Source organism: Lygodium microphyllum, chromosome 13, assembly GCF_053477565.2.
Source record: "Lygodium microphyllum isolate KBCC chromosome 13, Lygodium_microphyllum_v1.1.10, whole genome shotgun sequence".
In the NCBI taxonomy this organism is placed as follows: Eukaryota; Viridiplantae; Streptophyta; class Polypodiopsida; order Schizaeales; family Lygodiaceae; genus Lygodium; species Lygodium microphyllum.
The window spans coordinates 107194062-107218968 of record NC_141147.1 but is presented as its reverse complement, the minus strand read 5'-3'; the positions used below and the strand labels follow the sequence as shown (position 1 = coordinate 107218968).

Below are 24907 nucleotides of genomic sequence, written 5' to 3'. Positions count from 1 at the left end.
AGCTGCATGTTTGTTTCTGGAACAATTGCATGGTAATTTTCCCAGCCAAGATAGATATCTGTTGCAGGTGACAATTTTAAAATTTGTTTGGATGCTTATAAGCGAGTAGTTCTTGTGTGCAGAGACTGTTCTTGTTAGCTATATATAGTCAGACTATATATAGCTAACAGTTCCAACAATGTTTGATGACTTTCATTATAATGGATGCTATGAAATGCATTTTGTCATGGGTGGATTGACATGGATGTTGGAACTATTTTTGGTTCTATCTACAGAGTGAACATATGTATAACATGGCTTTTCTTGTGGAGGCTATAATACCATATTAGAGAATTTGGGAATCTCCCAAGTTCCACTTTCAAATAAGGAGTAAAGATTTTCCAAGTGGCTAAATCTTAGCCCCATATTTGAGAGTGGGAATTGGAGGGACTGCTTATATAGTATCTAGGAAGGTATTCACCTTCAATTAAGGGGATAATATTCGACCATATATCCAAATATTAATCACATTAGGAATTTCCAAAATTTATGAAAATTCCCAAATTCTTGAATATGTGGTTCTATAGCAAAGTACTTCATTGATGAGCGTCTATATTCTAGCTGATGATACACTGTTTCGTTTATATTCTTTCCAGCTGATGAGGGTCTATATTCCAGCTGATGACACATTATTTCATTTATATTCTTTCCAGCTGATGAGCGTCTATATTCCAACTGATGACAAATTGTTTTATTTATATTCTGTTCATGGGGCCCCACATGTGTTATGTTGTCTATAGAGCAGCGTCGTGAACCGTCTTTATAGACATTGTGTTGTTCTAATTTCACTGTAACGTTTTTCTTTAAGTTTTGTTGTGATAGATATACTACTTACATCCCAAGTTCAGTTGAAGGAGTCTCTTGGAGATTTTATCTTTTGCAGTGATGTCGCTTATCCTTATTTTACATGTTGTATATTTAGGAGTGATAAAGCTCTTTTGATGCCTCTGAATAGGCTGTTGTAATTCAGGAGTGATGTAGCTCCTTCTCCGTTGATGTTTGATGCCTATGAATAGGCTCTTGTAAGTTAAACTTTGTAATTTTATATTTTGAATATTAATATAATGGTAGGCGTATATAGAGCCGTGGGTTTTTCCCTTGAGCCCCCAAGGGTTTTTTCATCCATAGTAAGGGACCTTTATTTGAGCAGGGGTGTTAGCTATATATAGTCTGTCTATATATAGTGCCCCATGTCCCCTCTATATATTCCTATCATGTATGCTTAATTGACATACTTCTGGGGTTCCACTTCCGGTGTCTCATATCTCTCTTCTCTCCTCTCTTCTTTTCGTCTCTCATCTTCCTCACAGTTTCCAACCGTCCAAATGTATGTGTGACTATTAGAGATGTTAGGGATAAATATCATTTTTTTGTGTAGGATTCATGTAGTTATTTGGTGATTTTGGGGCAGCCCTATATTTCAGAATCAAGGCTGGATATAAAATCCTTGGATGATGATTCTTCATATGCTCGGGTTCGAAGTAAAGACAATACAAAGGCGATACAATTTCTCATTGTTTGCATGAATCATCCCCACAATCCTGATAGGTTGTGGGATAATCCCATGCCACCTAATGTACAAGAGTTTAAGGGTTTTTAGACACCACAACTATAAGTGGAGGCTATGTAGTGCTTCTAGGAAGATAATTATGCCTCCAAGAAAGGGAAATTTTATGTTTGTGTCTAGATTACAAGAATGAACAGCATGTAGTCTTGGCAATTTTAACAATATTTAAGCCACGTGCAGGGCTGAAAAGAAATATGTAGGATGGGATGAAAAAGAGCTAAAGACATATGGTTTAATGGCTACAAATGAAGGTATTTCAAGGCTATTTTTAGAGTTGGTTGATGTTGATACAATGACTAAGATTTTTGCGGCTTAGAGATCTATTAAGTCATTCAAGAATTTATTCAACATGAATGTTATGGGCTGCAAAACAGGGCTAAAGAAAGGGTGGATACAAAGTACAAAAAAATTGCAAAGAAGGTTAAGAGTGTGGCTTTGCCATTATCTCCTAAAAGTAATGGGTTGACTGAAAAAGTGACTCAACAGTCTAGTTTATGAGATCCACATGGAGTAGGATATAAATTTATAGCTGAAACTTTACAAGAGCTGAAAATTGGTGATACAAGCTTCCTTTTCCTATAGAAAGAGCTTGTTTCTTATAGATGTTGGCAAGGCATGGGAAGGCCTTTGTGTTTCAGCCAAATGAATTTGGATGTGTTGATCCAACCATAGTTGCACCTATGGTGATCCTTGCAGCACCTCATATGCAATGGAATTTAAAGTCTATTCTAGTGCCTCGGACATATTTGCTTAAGCTGTTGGAGCTTTTGAACGAGAAGATCAAAATGCGGTTTTTGGAGCCTTCTTCACCTCCATATTCCAATTGATGGTTTACTATTCCAAAGAAGAATGGTTCTTTGAGGTTTATACATGATTTACAACATGTTAATAAAGTCACCATAAGGAATGTCGGATCAGGCCCAATAGTGGATGAATTTGCAAAAGCATTTGCAAGGAAATTTACTCCATGGGTGATTTATATTTAGGATATGATGAGTTCCACCTTGCATTGGAAAGCTAAGATATCACTACCATGAAGACATCGCTTGGATTGGTTAGGATATGTACACTTCCATTGGGAGCAACCAATTTAGTGGCACATTTGATGAATGCTATGCATAAATTTTAAGGGAGTATATTCCTCAGTTAACCTTACCCTTTCTTGATGATGTACCAATCAAAGAATGTTACATCTATGAGAAGAATGAAGAGTTGAATGAGCATGGATGTCGAAGAATTGTGACTAATCATATTGCTAATTGTGATACGATTTTGAGCCGTCTTAAAGTGCATTTGACTTTGTGAGGTGAAAAATCAATTTTTAGAGCGGAGGAAGTTTTAGTTGTTGGTCACATGTGTGGACCATGTGTGTATTTTACTTTATATGAATTTTGCATTTTGCTCATGTGGCTAAAAGTTTATATCAACTCTTGCGAAAGGGAAAAAGTTTTGGTTGGATAAATAGCATACAAAGGCAGTTCAAAAGTTAAAGAGCTTATTGATTTCAACCCCAAAACTAAAGAGAGAAAATTATGAGAATGGGCAGCCTATTATTCTCACTGTGGATACAAGCCCAATTGGCATTGATTAGATAGTGGGTTAGGATTCTAGTGATGGGAATAGGTATGCCATTTGGTTTGAGAAAAGGTCCTCAATGAATAACAATGGTAGTATTCTCAAGTCAAGAAAGCTTTGGGGTGTAGTGAGAGTCCTTAAGTGTGATAGGGAGTATTTTATGGGAGCTCATCTAGTGGTAGAGATTGATTGTCTATCTCTATTGGGCATGATAGTAAATTGCTAAACTCTCGATATTTCCATGTTACAGTGGATTTCATATATAAAGTCACTTAACCCTGATTTTTTGCATATTTCAAGTAGAGAAACCTTGTGGTTGACATGCTTTCATGAGCAAGGTTTGAAGATGAAGAGGAGCTAATGGAAGATGAGGAGGACGATGTGATAGGTGTTGAAAAGGGCATTATGACAGTAGGGAATGAGTATGCAGCTACTTTTATTGTAGATACACATTTGAAAGAAATAAGTACATCTATCATTAATGCAGGTATAGTTGTCATAATAGCAAATATAGTAGGTACAACTCTTGTAATAGGGATTTCAACAATAAGAAAAGAACTTGCAGCCATGAAGAAGAGATGGGCAGTAGAGAGAAAGCATCATCAGTGTTATGCTTCAGTGAGAACACAATTTTTGGAAGAGTTGTATGAGGATGATTGGCTAAAAATAGGTCAATATCTCAGCGTCATAACAAAGTCTAAGGTTGAGTGTCTAAAGATGAATTCAAAATGATTAAAAGAAAATCTTATGGGTTTTTCTTAAAAGACAGATATTTATGGAAGTATGCAAAGAAAAAGAGAGGAGCTCTAGTACATGTATTGGGAGATAGGGCTTCTCAACAATAGGTGATGTAGAAGTTTCATGGCTCGAGACTTATTTTCGTGATTGGGTATAAAGTTGGCTTTAAGTTCAGCCTAGAATCTTGAAGCAAATGGTAAAAGTGAAAGAGATCATTAGCCTATCACTAAGGCATTAGCAAAGTCATGCAAGGGCATGATGAGAGAGCGGCCAACAATGTTATTCTTTGCTTTATGGGCTGATAGGACCACTCATAGTGCAGTCAGAGGGTATAGGCCTACTAAGTTAATGTGTGGACAATAACCAATCATGCCTATTGAGGAGACTATTGCTACTTGGAGTATTCTACTATGGGAAGAGTGTTTGAATAGAGAAGACTTGCTGGTCTTATGCATTAGATAGTTAGAAAGAAGGCCTGAAGACATTGAGACTGTCATGAAAAAGCTGAAGACTACAAGGATCAAGAATAAGAAGAGGTTTCACAAGTGACACAGACTTCAACCACGAGCTATACAAGAAGGGGACTAGGTGCTAGTTTATAACAATAGCTTGGAAAATCAACAATGCCGATTGGAAGATGGCAAAGCGATGGCATGGCCCATATGAGGTAAGGTTTTTTTTTTTTACAATGCTACCTATGCATTAAATGAGATGGATAGGATAGCTTTAAGGATTTGACTGGTTGGAAAATGTATCAAGCTCTTTAAACATAGGGAGTCTTCATCATATGAGTTGCAGGAGTTGGATACTGAGCATGAACATGAGAATATGGAAAAAGAAGAGCTAGAAGATGAAGACATTGACATGGCAGAGGATACTTCTTCTAACACTGCACATCCAAAAGACTTTGGCACATGCCAGAGGATGTGCATCTTAATACAGGGTGGATGTCATGCTGCTACACAGACACAGTGTGAAAAACTCTAAAGTGCATCATCAATTAGCTTTCTTATTGATCTAGAGAGTCAATGCCACATTAGTCACTAGTGTCAATGTTCGTAGTGTGGATGGTTGAAAAATACTAGAATTTTGGACAAGTTTAGCCTATTTTTGATATTTTGGATATTATTTATTGTAAATATCCAAAAGGTGTAGATAACTTCTAGAATATGATGACATGTAAAAAAAAGTAAGTGGCTTTCAATCATTTTGGAGGATCTTATGCAAAAAGGATTGGCAAAATCGTGCGATACACGATCACAGTTTATAGGCAACAAACAACACTCCGAACTGGGAGAAGAAGAAGGAGTAATCTAGGAGAATTCTAATCAGGTGTCCTAGTATTTTTACCCCCTTTTTGGGCCAATTGAAGCATTAGATTGACGAAATGGGCAAGCAGTAGAGAAGAAGCTACTATTTGATGCACGTTTTTGTTCTACAAGGGATTTATCTTCTCATAGTGCATGAATAAATTGACATGCTTCACCTCTATGAGTGTTCTTCTACATCTTCTATTTCTTCAAACCCCTTCTCTTTCATCAATTGCTCTCATTGAATATCCCTTCACCCTACACTCTCTTAACCCATGGTAGAATCTCGACCCCAAACGCTCGGACAGCGTAGCCACAAATGATACATAAAGCACCCTCCTAAGCATGCTAGCTAGGGATATATCCACTTCATGATATTGAATCTCTTAACTTTGTTTCTCCTTTTATTTTTTTGGTTTTTCAACAAGATTTGGATTTAAGGTTCCTCCCTTTGCACATAGTCATGCTTATTATAGATGTAATTATGTGTTTAGTCTATAGTCACTCATGTTGCTACGCGAGCGGTGATCGAGAGCAAGTCTCACTCATAACCCGATAATGAGATGTTAAGGAGTGCCAGTTAAGGAAATTAACTTTTTTAGATGCACAACACAACACAAAAATTTGAATATTTCAACAAAGACCACATGAATCACACACAAAACAAATGCCAAACAATGCCTCTCATAGCTCAAATCAACTTAAAACCAGAATATGGGTAGAGCATCACTTCAACACAAATATCAAAAATACCAACACTTCGCACAAAAGACAAATCAAACTTCGAAAAAATATCCAACATCATGGAAATTTCATACCTCAATAACCTTGGGCAATCACTTGGCGCTTTGACATCCAAAATCTTCGACTTCACAACTAGCATGTCAAGAGTTCACACTCAACAAATCAAATAAAATGACAGAAACAAATCCTAAGCTAGAGAAACACAAGAAATATAATTACAAAATGACAAAGTAATGAGTCATGCAAACAACTAAGCTAGCAGAAATCAAACCTAACTACAATTTGACTAGGGGTTTTCAGTTTTCACAAAAATGCTTGACATATTTAGCCCTCCCCCTAGTCTACAAACATTTATGTGCAATAGTTTTTCTCATAAAATGATGCAACATTTATGAGCCAATCAAAGATTGGATCCAATGATCTATCCACAATCTTCTCAACAAACATAAATGGCACATTTCCCTCAAACAAACTCCTTTACATGTAGACAAAAATCATCTATGAAATTCTCATCAAAGTCACTAAAATTTTTCGATCTAAATCCTTCAAGACAATCCTCACCATCTAAGGAAAATACATCATCCTCCAAATTCTTCAAATCCCAACCATAATCCAATATCTTCAAACCCTTCAGAACGCAACCACACTAAAAAATGTTCAAATCCCACCCATCCTCCCTAGGAAAAACCATGTTACTTCTAGAGTCTCTAAATGAAGTTTTGACCCTTTCTTTGTTGCCAAATTCAAACTTATCCATTTTTTTATGTATGCAATCATGAACAACTTCTCCCAAAGATACCATGCAAGGATCTGCCAACTCAATCTCGAAATCAAACACAACATCAAAAGGAATCAACTCTAGACTCACAAGACCACAAGAACCAACAACATCAACACATGGGGTCACTCTAGGACACCCATCCACACCACTTAACTCATCAATAATACAAAAATCCATCAATTATTTCACAAACATAGAGTGGTAAACCTCCATAGTATCCTTACAAACAACCTCTAAAGAAACTTCCACATCTACATCATCACAATGCAACAACTTCAGGTCAATAACCTCAACCAAAGACTCCTCAGCTACCAATTTTCCAACTACCTCCTCACAAACCCCTTCTAGCTCTATTTCCTTAGTTTTAAACCTCTCTTCCCTTAAACTTTCAATTATTTTCAAATCCTTACTCAAATTCTCTCTCACATTGTCATCGATTTCACTCTCAAAGTCCTCAAAACCCAATCAAAGTCATCATAAATGTCATCACAAACTTTAGGAGAACTCAAAGAAACTAAAAGAATATTAGATGAAGTATTTTCTTCAACATTGTTGCCAAAATAAACCAAACAATCATCCGCACAACTATCAAGAAGCATGAGGTCAGGTCTACTCAAAACAACATCACGAACACCACAAACAAAAGCCTCTCCAAGGCTATCACCAATCAACTCAGAGGACTCATCAGAGTCAACAACACCAACACCAAAATCACAACAAGAGTCAAAACGCGAAATCTCAATACTCTCTTGATCATCAAACTCACAACAAATCTCAAAAAACTCATCAGGCAACAAATTTGAACCCTCAACTTCATCTTGAAAACTTACAGTTTCTAAGCCCTCCCCCTCTTAGTCTTCTAACAAACTCAAAAAATCATCCTCTATTCTCTCTTCTTCTCTCAAACACTTAGGTCCATCAAGATAGATACACTCATTCTCAAAGTTGTCACTACCCTCTTCAGTATTCCCAAGACTTTCAGAGCTTCCATCACTCCTTTCCCCATCAAAAATATAAAAAATCTCTTGACTCTCATCCTCTCTCAAAGAACATGAAAACTCTTGGTCCTCAAAACAATCTGGTCACTCATTTTCTTCTTTACAACTCAGATCCATCTCTAGCCCATCTCTATAGTCCTCAAGCTCCAAAGTATCATTAGTTGATCCCTCCTCTTTAGTTAAATTACTAATCACTGGACTAGAAGTATCCGTGGTCAATGGGTATGAATTCACACTCCTAGATTCTTTACTCCAATGATTCAAACAAGTATTTTTCTCCTCAACCACCCTAGGGAATTTCTTCTCACAGAATTCAATTGATTTCTCACAAGTCAACTCATCCCTTCTAAATAGAGAATATAGTATACCTCTCTCAGGATCATCATAACTAACTCTCTTCTCCTCAAAATTGTTTCTCTCAACTTGCCTTGAACTCAACCTTTACCTTGGTTCATCAAATCCTAACTTTTTTTTTCTTTTGGTCTTCCACTCTTGATATTTAGCTATCTGCACTGCTTCCTCAAAAGTCTTAGGGTTCTTAACCTCTAATTTCACTCTTCAATCTTCTAATTTCAACCCATTTACAAAATACATTATCGCCAACATAACTAGGGCTATCTCACCTTCTGACAATGTCAAACTCCATCGATTCCACAATCTTTCAAAATCCCTAGCAAAATCCTCAACACAATGGTCATCTTTTTGAACACAAGTTTCTATTTTTTCCCAAATCTCATATTGACTTTCTCTTTTTTTAAACCTAGATAGAAAAGCATTGTTTATGGTCTCATAGTCCAATTTTTTTCTTCTAAAATTTCTGGCTTCTCTCAAAGTCAAGCAACCAATTTCATGCATCTCCCTGCAATTGATACCTAAGAATCAAGAGTTTATCCTCTGGATTGGTCACTCTCTCTACCAAACAACACATCTCTATTTTTTCTAAAAATCTTTCAAGATCTTTTGTACGATTACCATGGAACTCAGGAAAATCATGAGCCATTTTCAATAATCACAAAAAATCAAAACTAGGCCACATACAAGTAAGACAACCAAGACAAAGTCAAATTTTTTCGACACTCCTCAACGGGGGCACGAAAAAAGAGATGTTACGCGAGCGGTGATCGAGAGCAAGTCTCACTCACAACCCGATATTGAGATGTTAAGGAGTGCTGGTTAGGAAAATTAACTTTGTTGGATGCACAACACAACACAAAAATGTAAATATTTCGATAAACGCCACATGAATCACACACGAAACAAATGTCAAACAATGCCTCTCGTAGCTAAAACAACTTAAAACCAGAATGTGGGTAGAGCATCACTTCAACATAAATTACAAAAATACCAACACTTCATACAAAAGACAAATCAAACTTTGAAAACACATCCAACATCATGGAAATTTCATACCTCCATAACCTTGGGCCATCACTCGGCACTTTGACATCCAAAATCTCCGACTTCACAACTAGCACATCAAGAGTTCACACTCAACAAATCAAACAAAATGACAAAAACAAATCCTAAGCTAGACAAACACAAGAAATATAATTACAAAATAACAAAGCAATCAGTCACGCAAACAACTAAGCTGGCAAAAATCAAACCTAACTATAGTTTGACTAGGGGTTTTCAATTTTCACAAAAACGTTTGACAATGTATGATTGTATTTTTCTATTCCTTGTATGTATTTTGATAGCATAAACTTTCTATAATCTTGTTCAAACCTATTTTTCTCTATTTATGGCTTGTTTTTCATAACATGTGACCTTGGAGTGTAAAATCACTACAAGGGAATGGGGCAATAGCGACGGCCATTTGCAATGCAAAAAAGCGGTGTCGCTAAAAGCATCGCTATTAACATCACTAATTTTATTAGCGACGCAAATAATGATGCTAATAGTGACACATATAGCGACACTAATACCAACATCGGTCTGAGGAAAAGGTTTCGAAAACCCGAGCTTAACATTTGTCGAGAAAACATTTGTGAGAAAGAATGAAAGAGAGAGCGAGGGAGCTTAAAGCTGTGTGTGAGAGAGAGAGAGAGAGGGAGCTCATCACCATCGTCACCGCCGCTTCCGCTATACACGAACAAGAAAGAGAAGTGTGCAAGGGAGAAGGGAGGGAAGGTGCAAAGAGAAGGTACAAAGGGTTTCATCTTCAGGCCTTTGAGATAGGTACATTGCCTCTTCTTGCTTTATTTTTGTGTTCTCTTGTTTTTTTTTTTTCTTTGCAAAGAGATACATGGAAAGAGAGGGAGGGAGGAAGGGAGGGAGGGAGGGAGAAGAATGAAGGGAGAGGAATAGAGAAAGAGGGAGAGAAAGGAAACAAAGAGAAAGAGGAAGAGATAAATGAGAGATGAAGGGAGGCAGAGAGGATGAGTGAGAGAAACAACGAGAGAAAGAGAGAGAGAGAGAGAGAGAGAGAGAGAGAGAGAGAGAGGAGAAACAAAGAGAGAGGAAACAAAGAAAGGAAAATAGAAAGAGAAATAGAGGGGGAGAGAAATAGAGAGAGGGAGAAGGAAGGAAGAGAGGAGGAGGAGGTAGAAAAGGAGGGTGAGGTAAAGAGAGGAAGGAGAGTGAAAAGAAGAGAGAGAGAGGAAGAAAGAGAGATAGAGAGAAAAAGTAGAGAGCTACCATATGGTATCGTGGCCTAGAGGCCGGAATCATAACCACTATTGATTTATTTTTTGAAGCCTTTCCAAGGGAGTTTGCCCCTAAAAGGGGTGGTCAATATCGGCTATATGTACTAAATGTGACAAGCCAAGAGCCACATGAGGATATCCAGGCATATGCCAAGAAGTTAAAAGAGGTCTTTCACAAATTGCAAGCCTCTATCCCTATCCTAGCATAGCTGCCCAACTGCAATATTTTTTGCATAGTCTGGATTTCAACATTGAGGTGTAGTTGAGTAGTGTCACTTTGCCAGATGTAGACACTGCCATTAGATGAGCACAAGAAGTAGAATCTCGACTACAAGTGGCCTATGCCTCTCAAACCAATCTTAATATGGGTCTAGTTTCAGAAAATAATTTGGCATTGACCAATGGCAATGGAAGTCAAGGGATAGCATTGACTAACTTGAATGTGAGAGGAAGCATGGTCCAAAATGTGCCTTTATTGCAAGCTCCTCCCACTATGACTATGCCTATGACTAGTTAGATGGCTCCACCAAATGTTAGAGGCCAAGCATAGAACCCTAACATTGTTCCTATGAGTTAGCAACCAATGCCCAATCAAATTTTTAGGAAAATGGAATGACCAATAGACAATCATGGCTATGAGTCAATTGTATCATTGAATGTCCTTAACGAAGTTAAGAGTATGATGAAGCACTACACTGACATGATTTTCGAATAATATCGGCAAATATCTATTGATGTGATAGGAAGTAGACGCCCTGAAGAGGGTTTATTGTCAAGATTTAGTTGTAAATGGTATGGCGGCCAACACTACCCTAGAAATTGTCCAAATGTTAAATGTGATATTTGTGGGAAGTCCAACCATTTGGTTGCCACTCGTTGGAGTAAGATTAGCTCTCTCCAACAAGGAGGTAGATAGCCAGGTCATGTTAACCATCGTGCGCAAGGGAACAATCTTCAGCAAGATAATAAACTGAAACAAATACTTCAAAGCGGTAAGGCTACTGTAGAGGAGCTGCCTAGTGGCAGGAGAGTTAGCCTCATTGAGGCTGTACGAGTTAATGGCTGTGAAACTTCTAACTTGCGGGCCATTACGAGAGATCAAAAGGGTAGAAAGGCAACAAAGATAATCTAAAACATGTCTATGGAAACCCTAAGTGAGACGACAAAGGGATGCAAGTCCTAAACCCCAACATGGAAGGGGAACTTTTAAAACCCATAGAGAGTAAAGTTGATACCAAGAAGCATAAAGAATTACCAAGGAAAAAGGTAAAAGCTAAGAAGGAAGCACCAAAGCTAGTTGAACTGCGAAAAGAGAGAATAGTCTGGCGAGGGAAGAGAGCTCTAGCAAACTATCACAAATTCGATTTGGCAAGATCTCTTTGTGAAGTTAAATTAGATGTGAATCTCTTACAGTTGATTAAGCTGTCTCCAAGGGTGTGCAAGAAATTTAGAAAGATCTTGCGTACTGGGTATATTGTGGAACCTTTGGGCATAGCACGAGTAGGAGATGATCGGTGAGAGCACGCAGACAAAAATTGCCCAAGGGTTGCAACCTATGTTAATGGAATACTAGTGGATCATGCTATCATAGATATAGGATCATCTATTAACATCATGAGTTCAGAATTGATGGAGAGGCTGGGTCTAGCAATCCAAAAAGGCACCTCCACAATTCTGTGAATGGCTGATGACAGCCTAAGACAACCTGAAGGTTGTATTACCAAAGTCATTGTGACCGTTGCTAGTGTGGAGTGCATTGTGGACTTTAGACATCTGAGGTATCAAGTATTGTTAGCAAGGCCATGGATCTTGTGATCTGACTGTCAAGTTGATATACTTTTTAGTCATTTGATTTTTGGTAGAGGTGCCAATCATGTGGTAGTAGATGCATATACTGAGACTTCTCAAAGCGAGAGAGCTCCTCTATCCTCTACAAAATTAGATACATTAGAATATGTATTTGCTACTAGCAAGATGTCATTGAGTGATGAATCCAAAGAAGGGTCCACTACAAGGGACATCCATCAAATAACTCTGAATGATGCAATAGAGCCTGAAGATTGATAAGAGACGTGGACGTAATTGAGTTGGATCTTGGTATGCCAAATGATCTGCTACCAATGAAATTAGGGTCCATGCTCAGTTTGGAAGAAAGGGAGGACTATGTGTCCTTGATTCAGGAGTTTCGTGACATCTTTACCTAGAGGTGAGAGGAATTTCTCCCAGCTTGGCTATTCATACCATTCCTCTAAACGAAGGTAGTCGTCCTATGCGTCAAAAAGTAAGGCGTATGCCTTTCGAATTGCGAGATGGGCTGTTCGAGGAGTTAAAAAATTTGTGAAAAGTTGGTTTGATCTTCCTTATCCAACACACTGAATGGTGTTTACATGTTGTTATCAAGAAGAAAAATAATAATCAAATCCGGCTTTGCATAGCCTTTAGAGAGCTGAATAAGTAGACAGTTAAGCACTACTACCCGTTGCCCTTTATTGACCAGATTTTGGACCAGTTAGCGGGTAGGAAAATATATTCGTTTAAGGATTGTTTTGTGGGATACAACTAGATGAAAATTATAGAAGAAGATAAGTTGAAAAAAACTTTCATTACTGTCTTCGGTACCTTTGTGTACCATGTGATGGCCTTTGGTTTATGCAATGCACCTGGTTCATGGCAACGAATAACAGACAAGACCTTTGGTGGCATCTCCCTAGAGGAGTTGAAAGTATTTAACTTGGGGGCAGGCACCATAAGAGAAAGACAATTGATTATTTTAAGAAAGTGTTTTGAGCACTGTAGACGATTTCACATAGCTCTTAACCCACGGAAGTGTGTCTTTGCGATGCCTTATGGGCTATTGCTAGGCCATGTGGTTAGTTCAGTAGGGATTGCCAGATTGATACTACTGAAAAGATCAAGGTTATAGTTGCCATGAGTCCATCACACACTCCAAAAGAAGTACATAGCTTTCTATCATGTGTAGGGTACTATCGGAGGTTCATAAATACCCTAGCAGAAAGAATGTTGCCACTAACGAATCTGTTATCCTTTAGCTCTCTATTTTTATGGAGCGACCCTTGTAAGGTATCTTTTGATTATGTAAAACAAGAGCTAGTGAAAGCACTAGTTTTAAAAGCACCTAAAAGGGGCAAAGTATTCTACATATTTTGAGTAGCTACCATGCATAGTATCAGTTGTGGTTTATCCCAAGTTTGGGAGGAAAAATAGTATCACCTGATTGCTTTTGCTAGTCATCGAGATTTGGGCATATCAGAAATCAACTACACCTACTTGGAGAAGTTGTGCATTGCAATGGTATTTGCATCTAAAAAATTCAAGCACTACATTACACTGACGCGAGTATAAAACGTGTAAAGTGACTTAATTAGGGCATTCAAAAATTGAATCAACTAAGACTCTTCATGTTCCATATTGCTTTCATGGCTTCCTTTCCTTCTCTCTCTTCCTATCTTTCTCTCTCCTCTAGTATTTCTCCCTCCTTTTGGTAATCTTCTCTCTCTTCCCTTCTCTTTCCCCAGTCCTCTTCTTTACATTTGGTGTCAAAGTTGCAATCTTTGTCCTTTCTTCCTTCCTTGTCCTTCATATCTAGTTCCCTTTCAAAGCAAGAAACCTTGTTTTCTCAAGTACAACAAGTACTAATACAACAATGGAGAACCATAAGAGTTAGTAGAACCCCCCCCCCCCATAGGTAGCTAGTAGCTTTCTTGGAAGACATACAAGAGTTATTGACTGGAGTTATGGACATATCTAGAGGTAACAAGGCTATCTTAGTAGGTCGTTAACTAGGTTTTTTGAACTTTTTTAGGGGTTGTTGGTAAAGGAGATCACTATAAGAGTTAGATAAGGGTAAAAACATTGCTAAGACCTTCTCTCTCTTCTACTTATTAAGCTTCCATGGATTCCCATGGAGAAATCTTGATTTATCTTCTTGATCTTCACTCCCATGGATCAGAAACTTCATAGGAACCTTTCACCATCTTGAAGTGTTGTTACCATTGATTTGGAGCACATTGAGTACCATTTTGAAGTGCTATATCCACATGGACTCCTCGAGGATCAACCCCACAAAATCTCATGCATTTCATACTGGTGTCCATGCTCCTCTCCTACTACTCTTTCACTCCAATCTCACCTCCAACCTCTTTCCCCAAGCATGGGCACCTTCACTAGTTAAGATTAAAGACTTCTTTCCCCCTTCTTGCCATTTCTTGCTTCTTGGAGGAAAACAGTACTATGGACAGTAAAGGGCATCCATAGCCACATATCTGCAAGCTTACAAATCTTCACGAAAGCTTCAAATCATATCCCTAGGGCCTACCTAGAGTAATTTTTGGTCATAATTCTTGAAGTAAGGCTTGAGTAAGGTTCATGGGAGCCATCTTCAAGAGTGCATGATTCTCATACTTGGATATTTCAAGATAATGAAGCTATTTTGCTGCTATGGTTGATTTGGAAGAGACATTTGGGTCCTTTAATTGAGGAAGATTAATCAAACTCCTTCAAGCATGGAAGAGGTATGCCATATGAATTATGATCTCTCTTTTATCCATTTTCCTAGCCCATGCCTAATATCTCGAGAGACATTAAGATTTTGGCCTTCTTATATATTGGTCATTATCTTTTGCATACAATGGGTCAAATGATTACATCAATCCCCACTCAATCACTCATTACATGCATAAATGCTTATGGATCAATCTAATCTCATTTCTTGATATGAAAATTGTAGTTTGAACCCGTAATCATTTTTTCTTTGTGTGACCTTTGAGTAAATTAAATAAAATTTATAAAAAGGGGCAAGTTAGTAGCTAGTGCATCACTAAACTATGGAGGTAATTCCTTCCTCAACCCACTTTATTTATTGTTACTGTATCTCATCGAAAGACAAAGTTTTTTTTTCGATAAATCTTACATTGCAAGCTATTTGATTAGCCTAGTATCCTACTACAATGTCTATTTTGGATTAGAAAAAAAGATGGGCCTGGCAAGGTGGCAAGACAAGAGTGAGCTGACCCTCCCTAGCTACTAACAAACCTAAGGGGTGCACAATCTGGCTTGATGAGAAACTTTGCACACTCCTTAAATCTTGAAACTTGACAATTGTTTTGAGGCATAGGTACATTTCTCCTTCACCTATTAAAAGAAGACTAGATGTGGAAATTGGATGTATGGTAGAATGTATTAAGAAGGGGTTTGAAAGGTAGAGCCCAAGTGGAAGCACACAAGTAAAAGCAAGAGCTATGGCGAATGGAGCAAGAGAGTAAGAGAGAGAGACACCATGTGTGAAACTCCAATACTCACAATGTATGAATGACCTTCTCTTATTCAATAGTTACTCAAAGAATGAAAAATAAAGTGACAATGGATGAGTATTCACAACCTGTAGTATACAAGTGTATGGGTACAATACACAGTGAGTAAATATGGACGGTTAGGCATACACACATTGACCCCCCACCAACAACCTCCCATGTAAAGATGAATATGCCTTTCTAAGGACTACATGAGAGTGGATTTTACAACTTGTAGAATGCTAGAAAAGGACCAAATTTTGTCACTTTGAGGTGGAACTCGAAGCTCGTTAGAAGCAAGGGATGCAGATTTGATAATTTTAAGAGGATATGGAAGCCAATAATCAAAATCACTTTAGAAGACAAATCTCATAGTGGTCATAGAGTTTTCATAATAAGTGTTAAAATGAAGCGAGACAAGCTTTAGGCTGTGCAGGACTTTGAGACGGTCAGGGGAAAAAATTCGGTCTTAAAATTAGATGTTGGATATGTGTGATAGCCGAAGGTCGGCAGGCACGGACCAAGAGAAGTGTAAAAGTGACTTGGAAAGAAGGGGTGTGACCTTTGACCCTCCCCAAGGCCCCCAAAAACTAAAGAAATTGGGTGGGGGGGGGGGGGGATGGGGGGGGAGGGGGAGGGGGAGGGGGAGGGTTTCAGTTTTTTTTAAAAACCAAAAATAAAAAGAAGGGTCTCTCCCTATCAACAGCGCGATTGAGGGAGAGCGAGGCTATGGGAGTTGACAAAGAAGCATGCAATCTCAAGATATCAATCTACTTCTCAATTTTCTTGCTCCATTTCACCGATCGTGACTCTAAAAATGGCGGCCTGATCACAAAGATCCAAATTTAGTCTTTCTTTCTCCTCTAATGGGCTATTCATGTGGGTACTCTTTAGAAGAGATTAGAATGAAGATTGGTTGTCCGACTTGAATCGAATTGATATGAGGCCATGCTTACATTGAGGATTGATATGAGACAAGCACTCTTTGGAGATCAATGGCAAGTTTGGTGGCTGTCCAAAAATTCAATTCTTGAGACCCGAAACTCAATAAATGGAGATAAGCCTCTTTTAATAGAAATTCACTTCTTTTTTGAAAAATCATGGTGCAAATCATGTTTGTAAGTGATGAAAACTTATTTAAGGCTTGGTTGCGATATGTTTGAGCACTGTGAATAATCAAATATAGAACCCATATCCATATGTGTGAGTCATTAATTTTAAAAAACCCAAAATTCATGTTTTAAATGGAAATTTAATGATTTTCTTTATTTTGGGCAATCAAATCATATTAATATGGGATAAAATCAAATGTGATGATGGGTTGGAGTGTAAACTAATTTCTTGACTTAGAAAAAATAAAAATTATATCGATTTATATAAAGAAAAATATGGAAAATTAGAAATATATTTGTGCAAGTATAGTAGAGGTAAAGCATAAGGAGAATTTTGATTTTTATCATATTCTATCATATATGATTTGTTTGATTTGAGTCTTAAAAAGGGTAATACCACCATGGGTTATTCCAGTGTTGCCTTAGCAACAAAGCAATATGCTACATTGAAATCATGAAAGGGCTATTTGTGCATATCCACACTGATTGATTTATAAGTTTACTTGTTTGTGCACTCAAAGTCATCCACTTTGCATCCACATTTTCATACGTAGTATCAAGAGAATTATCTCTTAGATGTATAGCACTTGATTTTGAACAGTTAACCCACAAACAAATGTAAGGTTACCTAAGCTATAAGTATTGTGTTATCGTTTCCTTTAGAGACTGATATGAAACAATTATATGATCTCCTTGAATGTTTTATCAAAAGAGAGGGCTATGCTACATATGAGCTTTATGCTGAAAGGGCGCAATCCTAGGACTAATCCTTGGGTTATAGAAGAGCCGTAGTGGGGCCACAACGATAAGCTAGGGGTGATCCATTTGTTCGTGTTACTACAAGGTGCTAGTCATCAATATATTTGGGTACTCCTTTTGCTTGGAGTTGAGAAGGGCATCATGTTGGAAATTTACCGTTTAGAGGTTATATCTACAAACACATTCTTTGGATAAATTAGTTTATAGTACCTATAGGCTGCTGGCCACAAGATTGTGGGGTTGTTTAGGTGAGTATAGGAAGTCTGGCTAGAGCCCTAGATTGAATGTCATGCCCATTTTTTTCATAATAGGTGGTATGTTTGTCTAGAGCCACTAATAAGTGGTGCTTCGAAATCCTAGTTAACTAGGGAGGACTAGTGAGTCAATTTGTGCCAAAGAGTATCAAGATAGACCTATTACCTTCTGATAAACACCAACAAGCCAAGATCCAAAAACAAGAAAGTGTTGAAAGGGCTAGAAAGCGCGGGTAAAAATCGTTAGGAGGTATTACCCTCAACATAGCAGCCTGATATCTTTGTGAGGGAGAGGTCTTAGTGACCCTAGTGCAACAAATAGCCCATTAGGAGAGGAGGAGTCAATGCGCTATTTAGTTAGCCAAGAATCCAATCTTCCATGCAAAGACAAAACACATTGAGGTGAGATATCACTTCATGCGTGGGGTCGTTGAGGACAATTCTGTTGACCTTGTCAAGATCTTGACTCTAACCACAATCCTACAGATCTACTCATCAAAAGCCTCTCTATGAAGCGCTTTGCCTTTCCTCGAGAGATTAATGGGCATGGGACAAGATGACATCTTTCCTCATCTTGTTGTACATGTGTACATGTTGTACTGTCTTTTCCTTTTCTTTTTCACTCCTCACTAGGGCAGATTCACCTTTAAGTGGGAGCTTGTTAGGGGTAAAGATACCTTCGCCTAGCCACTCGTGTATTACTACACTGACAGTGCCCTCGCCTGCACACTGCACATAGTGAGCACCTAGCACCGTCACTTTATTCTTTATTCTTTTGGTGATAACAAATTAATAAAGGAAAGGCGAGTCACACATTGAGACTCTTGGAGTTCCCACATTGTGACTCTCTCTCTCTCTTACTTTTGCTCTCCTGCCATAGCTCTCCCATGCAAGCTTTGATCCTTCTCACCTTTCAACTTCATGATCACATTATATTCATGGCTATATTATTTTATGCAAGCTAGGCTCATGAACTTGTGCACGTTGTATCATTACCCACATCAAATAACCCACAATTATTACATAGATTGCGCACATGTATTCATTATTGTATTAGTGTGGGCATGGTCCAATTAGGTTAGGGATGAAGGATTCTTCACTAGCCTAGATCCCATAAAGTGGGTAGGACGCCCAAAGGAGGGTGCAAACCCTAATTCATAGTTGTGGAAAACCTAAAATGCAAAAGGGTCACAAATCCTAATTCATGTTTGCACAAATAGTGCACCACCTAGAGAAAAAACCTAACCATAATCCTAATATTTGTCTTTCTATTCTATCATCTTACCTCCATTGTTGAGAGTGAGTGAGAGAGAGTGAGTGAGAGGTACATTGAGTGAGGGACTATAAGAGAAGATAAAGGTCTTCTTCTCATCTTCTTTCTCTTATTCGTTTGCTCTATTAACTTCTTGACTCATTGGTATGCTTAGTGGTGGATGTGAAGAAGTAATGGCATCAAATCGTGTTGTTTGGATTGTGTAGCCATCTTTGAGCCTTCAAGATTTTGGACTACAATATGAGAAGATAAGTTGGTGAACACACTATACGAGAGGGTATGCTTAGTGGATCATGTTGTTTGAGTGGTGGAGCCATCTTCAAGCCTTCAAGCTTTTAGGCTACAACATGAGAAGGTAAGTTGGTGAATTTACTATATATTAAAGCTAGTATTATGTTATTTCTTTCTTGAAATAGAGAGGAGGATGCATGTAAGTTAGAGTGGAGCATTGAGAGATCATTACTGAAGTGAGTTGTAGCTTTTAGAAGAGTAGAATCCATCCAATATTTTGATTGTTGTGCATTTAGTCCAACAAAGGTGCAATGTGTAAAGGATTAGCAAACACCATCAAATACCACTTCCTTGCATGGTTTTCTTGGTCTCTCATCATTTTATTAGAGATTCATCAAGCATTATATAACATTGCCATACCCTTGATAAATATATTGAAGAAACAAGCATTTTTTGGAATACCATAACTGGTCCAATTTTAATCAATTGAAGAAAATGCTCACTTCATTTCCTATCCTATTGTGCTCTAACTTCTCAAAGGAGTTTACCATCTATTTTGATGCTAGTGGGAGGGTTATATGTACTATTTTATTACAAAAGTATGGTGTAATCGCAGGGTATTATGTAATACTCTTTCTTTACATGCTATAAGGCTATAAAATGAACCCTTTTATTTTACCAAACTTACATAATTTTTTCAAATTTTAATTTAAAAACCATTTATAAAATATAAACTTATAAATTTTACTAAATAAAACATCTTTTATTTTCTCATGTGGTATGTCGAGACCTAAAATGGACTCGAAACTGGCTATGGCACTAGCTAGGCCTCTATAACTCTCAAGACAACCCCACTTGGCCTCATGGCTAGGAGCGTCCAAGGGACACACTGCCCTAACTACTACTATAGATATTGTGTTTGTAGTGAAATATAGTCCAACGATTTCCCTTCCTTACTCCTCAGATGGAGATCCCATACCTCCTTGGTATAATATACCAACATAATACAAACATAGAGGAGGCACCCCTCTAGCTGAATATCGTGGCCCCACTACAACTCTCGTACACCGAGAGGATTGGCCCCTCAATGTGCTGCTCTAACATAAAGAATGCACGAATAATCTCGAATCTTATATATTTTAAACGATACAAGAGATTTGATATTTCCTTACCAAGATTGCCCCAAGAAACGGTTCATCTACCCTACAGCTCGGGTTTCCTTACATACTCCACGTAGGTCAATGTTTGGAAAACAATTGCAATGCGTCCAGGTTTGATACCATGTTATGCTCAATGCAAGTGTGGATGACCATTGTGCTCAAGCATTTTATCATTAGAAATCAACTAGGTGAAGTACAAAAACAATCCGTTAATGATTTTTCAACTAATCGTACATGTGGCATTTGATAGAGACTAGCACCAAATTTCTTCGTGCTACTAGTCTCCTTAACTCAAATGATAGTCCATCCTATATGTTGTAAATAGCCAAAAAAACAAGACTTTGAATCATTTTCAACAACTAACCACTTTCACAAATCCTTTTCCCTCCTACCATTTATGTTTTGCATTCGTTAGATAGGTGTAACATTCATTTTTATGTAAATTTTCATTTAAAAATCGATAAAGACATACTAACATAGAAACAAGAATTGAATGAGGTTGGATCCTCATGCTCCAGCCTTGTTTTACATTCATAAATATAAAATGTATTTTTTTCTAACTTTTTAGGCATAAAAACTATTTTTTTACTTATTTTCTCTAATTTTTGTATTTATTTATTCATAAAAATATGATATTTCAGAATTATGAGTTCTTCTTGATCACGGATACTGAGCATCATTTTGATATCCATTTCTATCCCATATGACCCCAAAACACTCAACGAAAACCCCAAATTTCTTTATTTTTATAAAAATCGCAACTTGCGAGTTTATTCATATTTTGCGGAAAATTTTTATAACATTGCATTTTCTAGTTTTCTTTCATATTTCAAAGAGAATCTAACATGGAAAGCCATGAATAATCAAAATCAAGCACTTTCTTCAACCATTTTCCATAAAACGAACAAACCACTCACTTACGCATAAAAACCCGCAGGTTTGAGGATCTTATGTCATGGTAGGGAGACCGCTACGCTTCTTCTTTGCTACTGATGCACTCTCTTGGCCCGATCTATGATCTCTACCACTCCAACATTATCATTTGCTCTGGATTCTTCATCACACCCCTCCCCCTTCTCTCTTAAATTGATGTATACGAACAACAACAAAGAGGAGAGAGAAGAGAGGAGAAAGAAAGACTAAAAAATCAGTTGAAGAGCATCAATCAATTTGGAGAGGGCACAAATTTCCCCCTATCTCATCAGTTTTTTTTTTAAAGTCCTTTAAAAATCAAGCTTAAGTTGAAAGCGTTAAAATAACTAGTTCATGTCCTTTGTGTTTACACTTCCTAGCAAGTGGATATTTTGGTTTTGAGGAGGCAAACGAACTCAGATTCAAGATCCATTTAGACAAGCGGCTTTGCAGCATTGAAATTCATCATCTTGGCCTCCGTTGTGCACTTTCTGTGGCTCCCAAATCTAGTAGCTATTTTATAATGCCAAACAATGCGGGGATTAAATGGGGGGTCAAATGACCTCCAATCGATGAACTGAGACTAGTATTGGATTCTTGATATCGAAATGCATTTAGGAAAACTCCAGCTTTGGCCATCCACCAACATTTGATTTTTCATGAAAATTTGGTCTATGGCTCTTCTTGGGCACTTTTTGCTCCAAAAATGGCCTCAAATGCTTAAGCCCGGCTCAAAATCGGCTCCTGAAATCCAACTCTCATTGGCGACCATGGGATAGGGTGACTCAGCCTGTCGAATCCCACAAACAGATCTGCACGTGCATAACCACAAAGAGCATGAAGCTTATCTCTTTCAGCTCCTCAATATTTCCTATGGTTCCCATGCTATTTATTATGCCATGTAGAAGCTTAATGTGAATTGAGTAGCATGCCATATTTTTTATTTAAATTCTAGATTTTGTAAGACCTTAAAACAATGTATCCCTGAGTGTCACTTTATTAGCCTATCATCAATACTCATTTGTGAACCTTTCATTTATAACTAGGACTACTTCATAAAACTATCAAAATGCCCCCAAGTTTTTTAAAAAGCTCCACATGATATATACATTTTGACTACTAAAAAAAATATTTATGTAGTTGAAAAAAAAAGGTTACAATGGAAGATCAGTAGATGGCATTGTGTTGGCCCTTTTACCCTATCAAGCATCAAATGACCCTCTTCATGCCTTTCGCATGCTTTTATTGGCTGAGTCACACATTGGTCAGCCCCCTTGCTACTTTGGAACCACCTAATCATTGCATTGCTATTTTCCCATTCCAACGTCTAGTTTCTAGCACATTGTCTCCTTGAATTGGGTATGCGTGTGGGCTCCCTAATCGTAGTTTTATGGCAAGCCATGAGCTTAGCCTACCCAACTCAAAGTACTTGGTATGTATCAAAATAGTAGATCTCATGTATCTATTGTACACTTAAACATTATAATATACGTTGAAATGGGATTATTCGCTAGAATGGGGTATGTATCTTCTAAATAAAAGTATTAACTAATCGAACATCAATGTTGATTTGTACCTTGAAAAGGAGGTATACACTAAAACTACAGCGTCTGTTTATTTTAGGATGATCTTAGATGTAAGGCACTGCAAGATCATAACAAACCATGTCATTGATAAAAGGAACCTGAAGGAATCCAGCGATAGAGGACAGAACAATGGACGATGGAATGAGGATAGGATCTCATTCTCTACTTGTGCATGGTATTCACTTTTCTCAGTGATGATGAATTATAAACAAACTTGCATGAAATTGGGCTCTCCAATATGAATGCCAGGCAGTCGAGGGAATGGATTGGCAAGGGCAAGCAACAAGGCAATACTTCTGCCAGAGTACCTCTGCAGAACATCCAATGGAATGCTGCGGTGCTGCCGTACTTCGCAAGATCAATGCGGATCGATGCAAGGGACACTTTGCATTGCAGACATCCATACCCAATTGGATTGCAAAATGTACAAAACATTCCCACTGCAAGACATGTATGAGTATTGATAAGTGTATGATTCTCTAGGCCTTGGGAATGAGGAGTACTAGTAGGATGACAAGGATGAGGATGAGGAGGATAAGGATGCCAAGGATGATGAAGGTGCATTTAGGAAGCCTAAAACACTTCAAGGGCCATTTGGAGTCTATAAGGGGAAGCTGGCTCTTGGGGGCATCAGGAGAGCAGGTGTTGATCATGGCAGCAAGAGGAGGGGGGCTGACCAAGGGCTCATCAGCAGCAGCATTAACATACACAGCCACATCCCTAACAAAGAAGCCCTGCAGGTCTTCCAACCCCTTCCTGATCACCTTCACCCTAGCACCATACCCCTCCATTTCCATCCCAAAAGCTTCAATCTCCTTCCTCTTCTCTTCACTGATCATGAGATTGCCCCCCTCCTCTCGCCCCGCCACCCGCAGCCTCGCCTTCTGCACCACCGCCTTGGCTGCGCCCCCATCCGCATCCGCAGCCGCCACCTCCACCTCCTCCCCTGCTTCCTCCCCCACCACAGCGACATACCCCCTCCGCAGCCGCTCCCTGTAATCCGCCTCCACATGCAGCCTCACCGCCTGCACCTCGGCTTCCATGGCTTCTTTCAAGGTCTTGGACAAGCCGTCAGTGATGGAAACCCTGGCACGGTCGGTGGCGGTGCCCAGCTCGCAGCCGGGGGTGCGGCGGCTGGCCTGGTTTGAGGACTCGAGGGCGTCCATGCGAACGGCGATGGAGCGAGCCTTGTCGAGGGCGGGGGCAAGGGCGGCGGCGGGGGGGTCAGGGTGGTCTTTGAGCCTGGCGAGGAGATCCCTGAGCCTCTCCATCTCGCTCCTGATGGTGCCTACCTCTTGGAAGAAGAGGGCCAGGGTCCGTGCGTGAGGGCTGCTGCGTTGCTGCATGCTGGGATCTTCCATGGAATTGGGACGACTGCAAATTGAGGTGCAGGAAGGCTGACATACAGAAGGATCCATGCAGGCCTAGCTACTATAGGCCGCCCCGCAGGCCTGCCTCTCCCTCTCTCTCTCTCTCTCTCTCTCTCTCTCTCTCTCAAGCGCATCAGACAAGCTACGAGCAGGCGCATACTGTTTGGACGGCTTTGTATAACGTATCTTCTCCATCTTTTGGTTCTCGCTTTGTTGTTTTCTTCTCTTATTAAAGCCTACGTTCAATTCTCTCTCCTTATTTTGCATATCCCACGAACTTGTTGTGTTCAACTTATTTGCATAAGAGTAGACCTTGCCATCATTAATTTCAGCTGGCTTTTTCCATATGAAATTGAACTACCCATGTTCCCCTTTATATCACGTTTAGGTGTGGCATCCCCTTCTTTTCCCTTTGACAAGTCAATCACCCCAGCACAAAACTTAACCATATGCTCACACTGATCGACAAGGATCCAAGGCTCAATTAGATACGAGGTTCTCTAAGCCTTTCAATCTTCATGTAAGCCTATACATATTATTT

At 38.7% G+C, this 24907-nt stretch overlaps 1 protein-coding gene across 1 annotated transcript; it reads right to left on the bottom strand.

Moving 5' to 3' along the window:
* Positions 1-23475: 23475 nt before the first annotated feature.
* On the bottom strand, positions 23476-24357 carry LOC148027015 (syntaxin-121-like). The gene has a single exon (XM_087690370.1). It carries the CDS (start codon positions 24355-24357, stop codon positions 23476-23478), a length of 882 nt encoding a protein of 293 aa, XP_087546496.1.
* Positions 24358-24907: the final 550 nt, after the last annotated feature.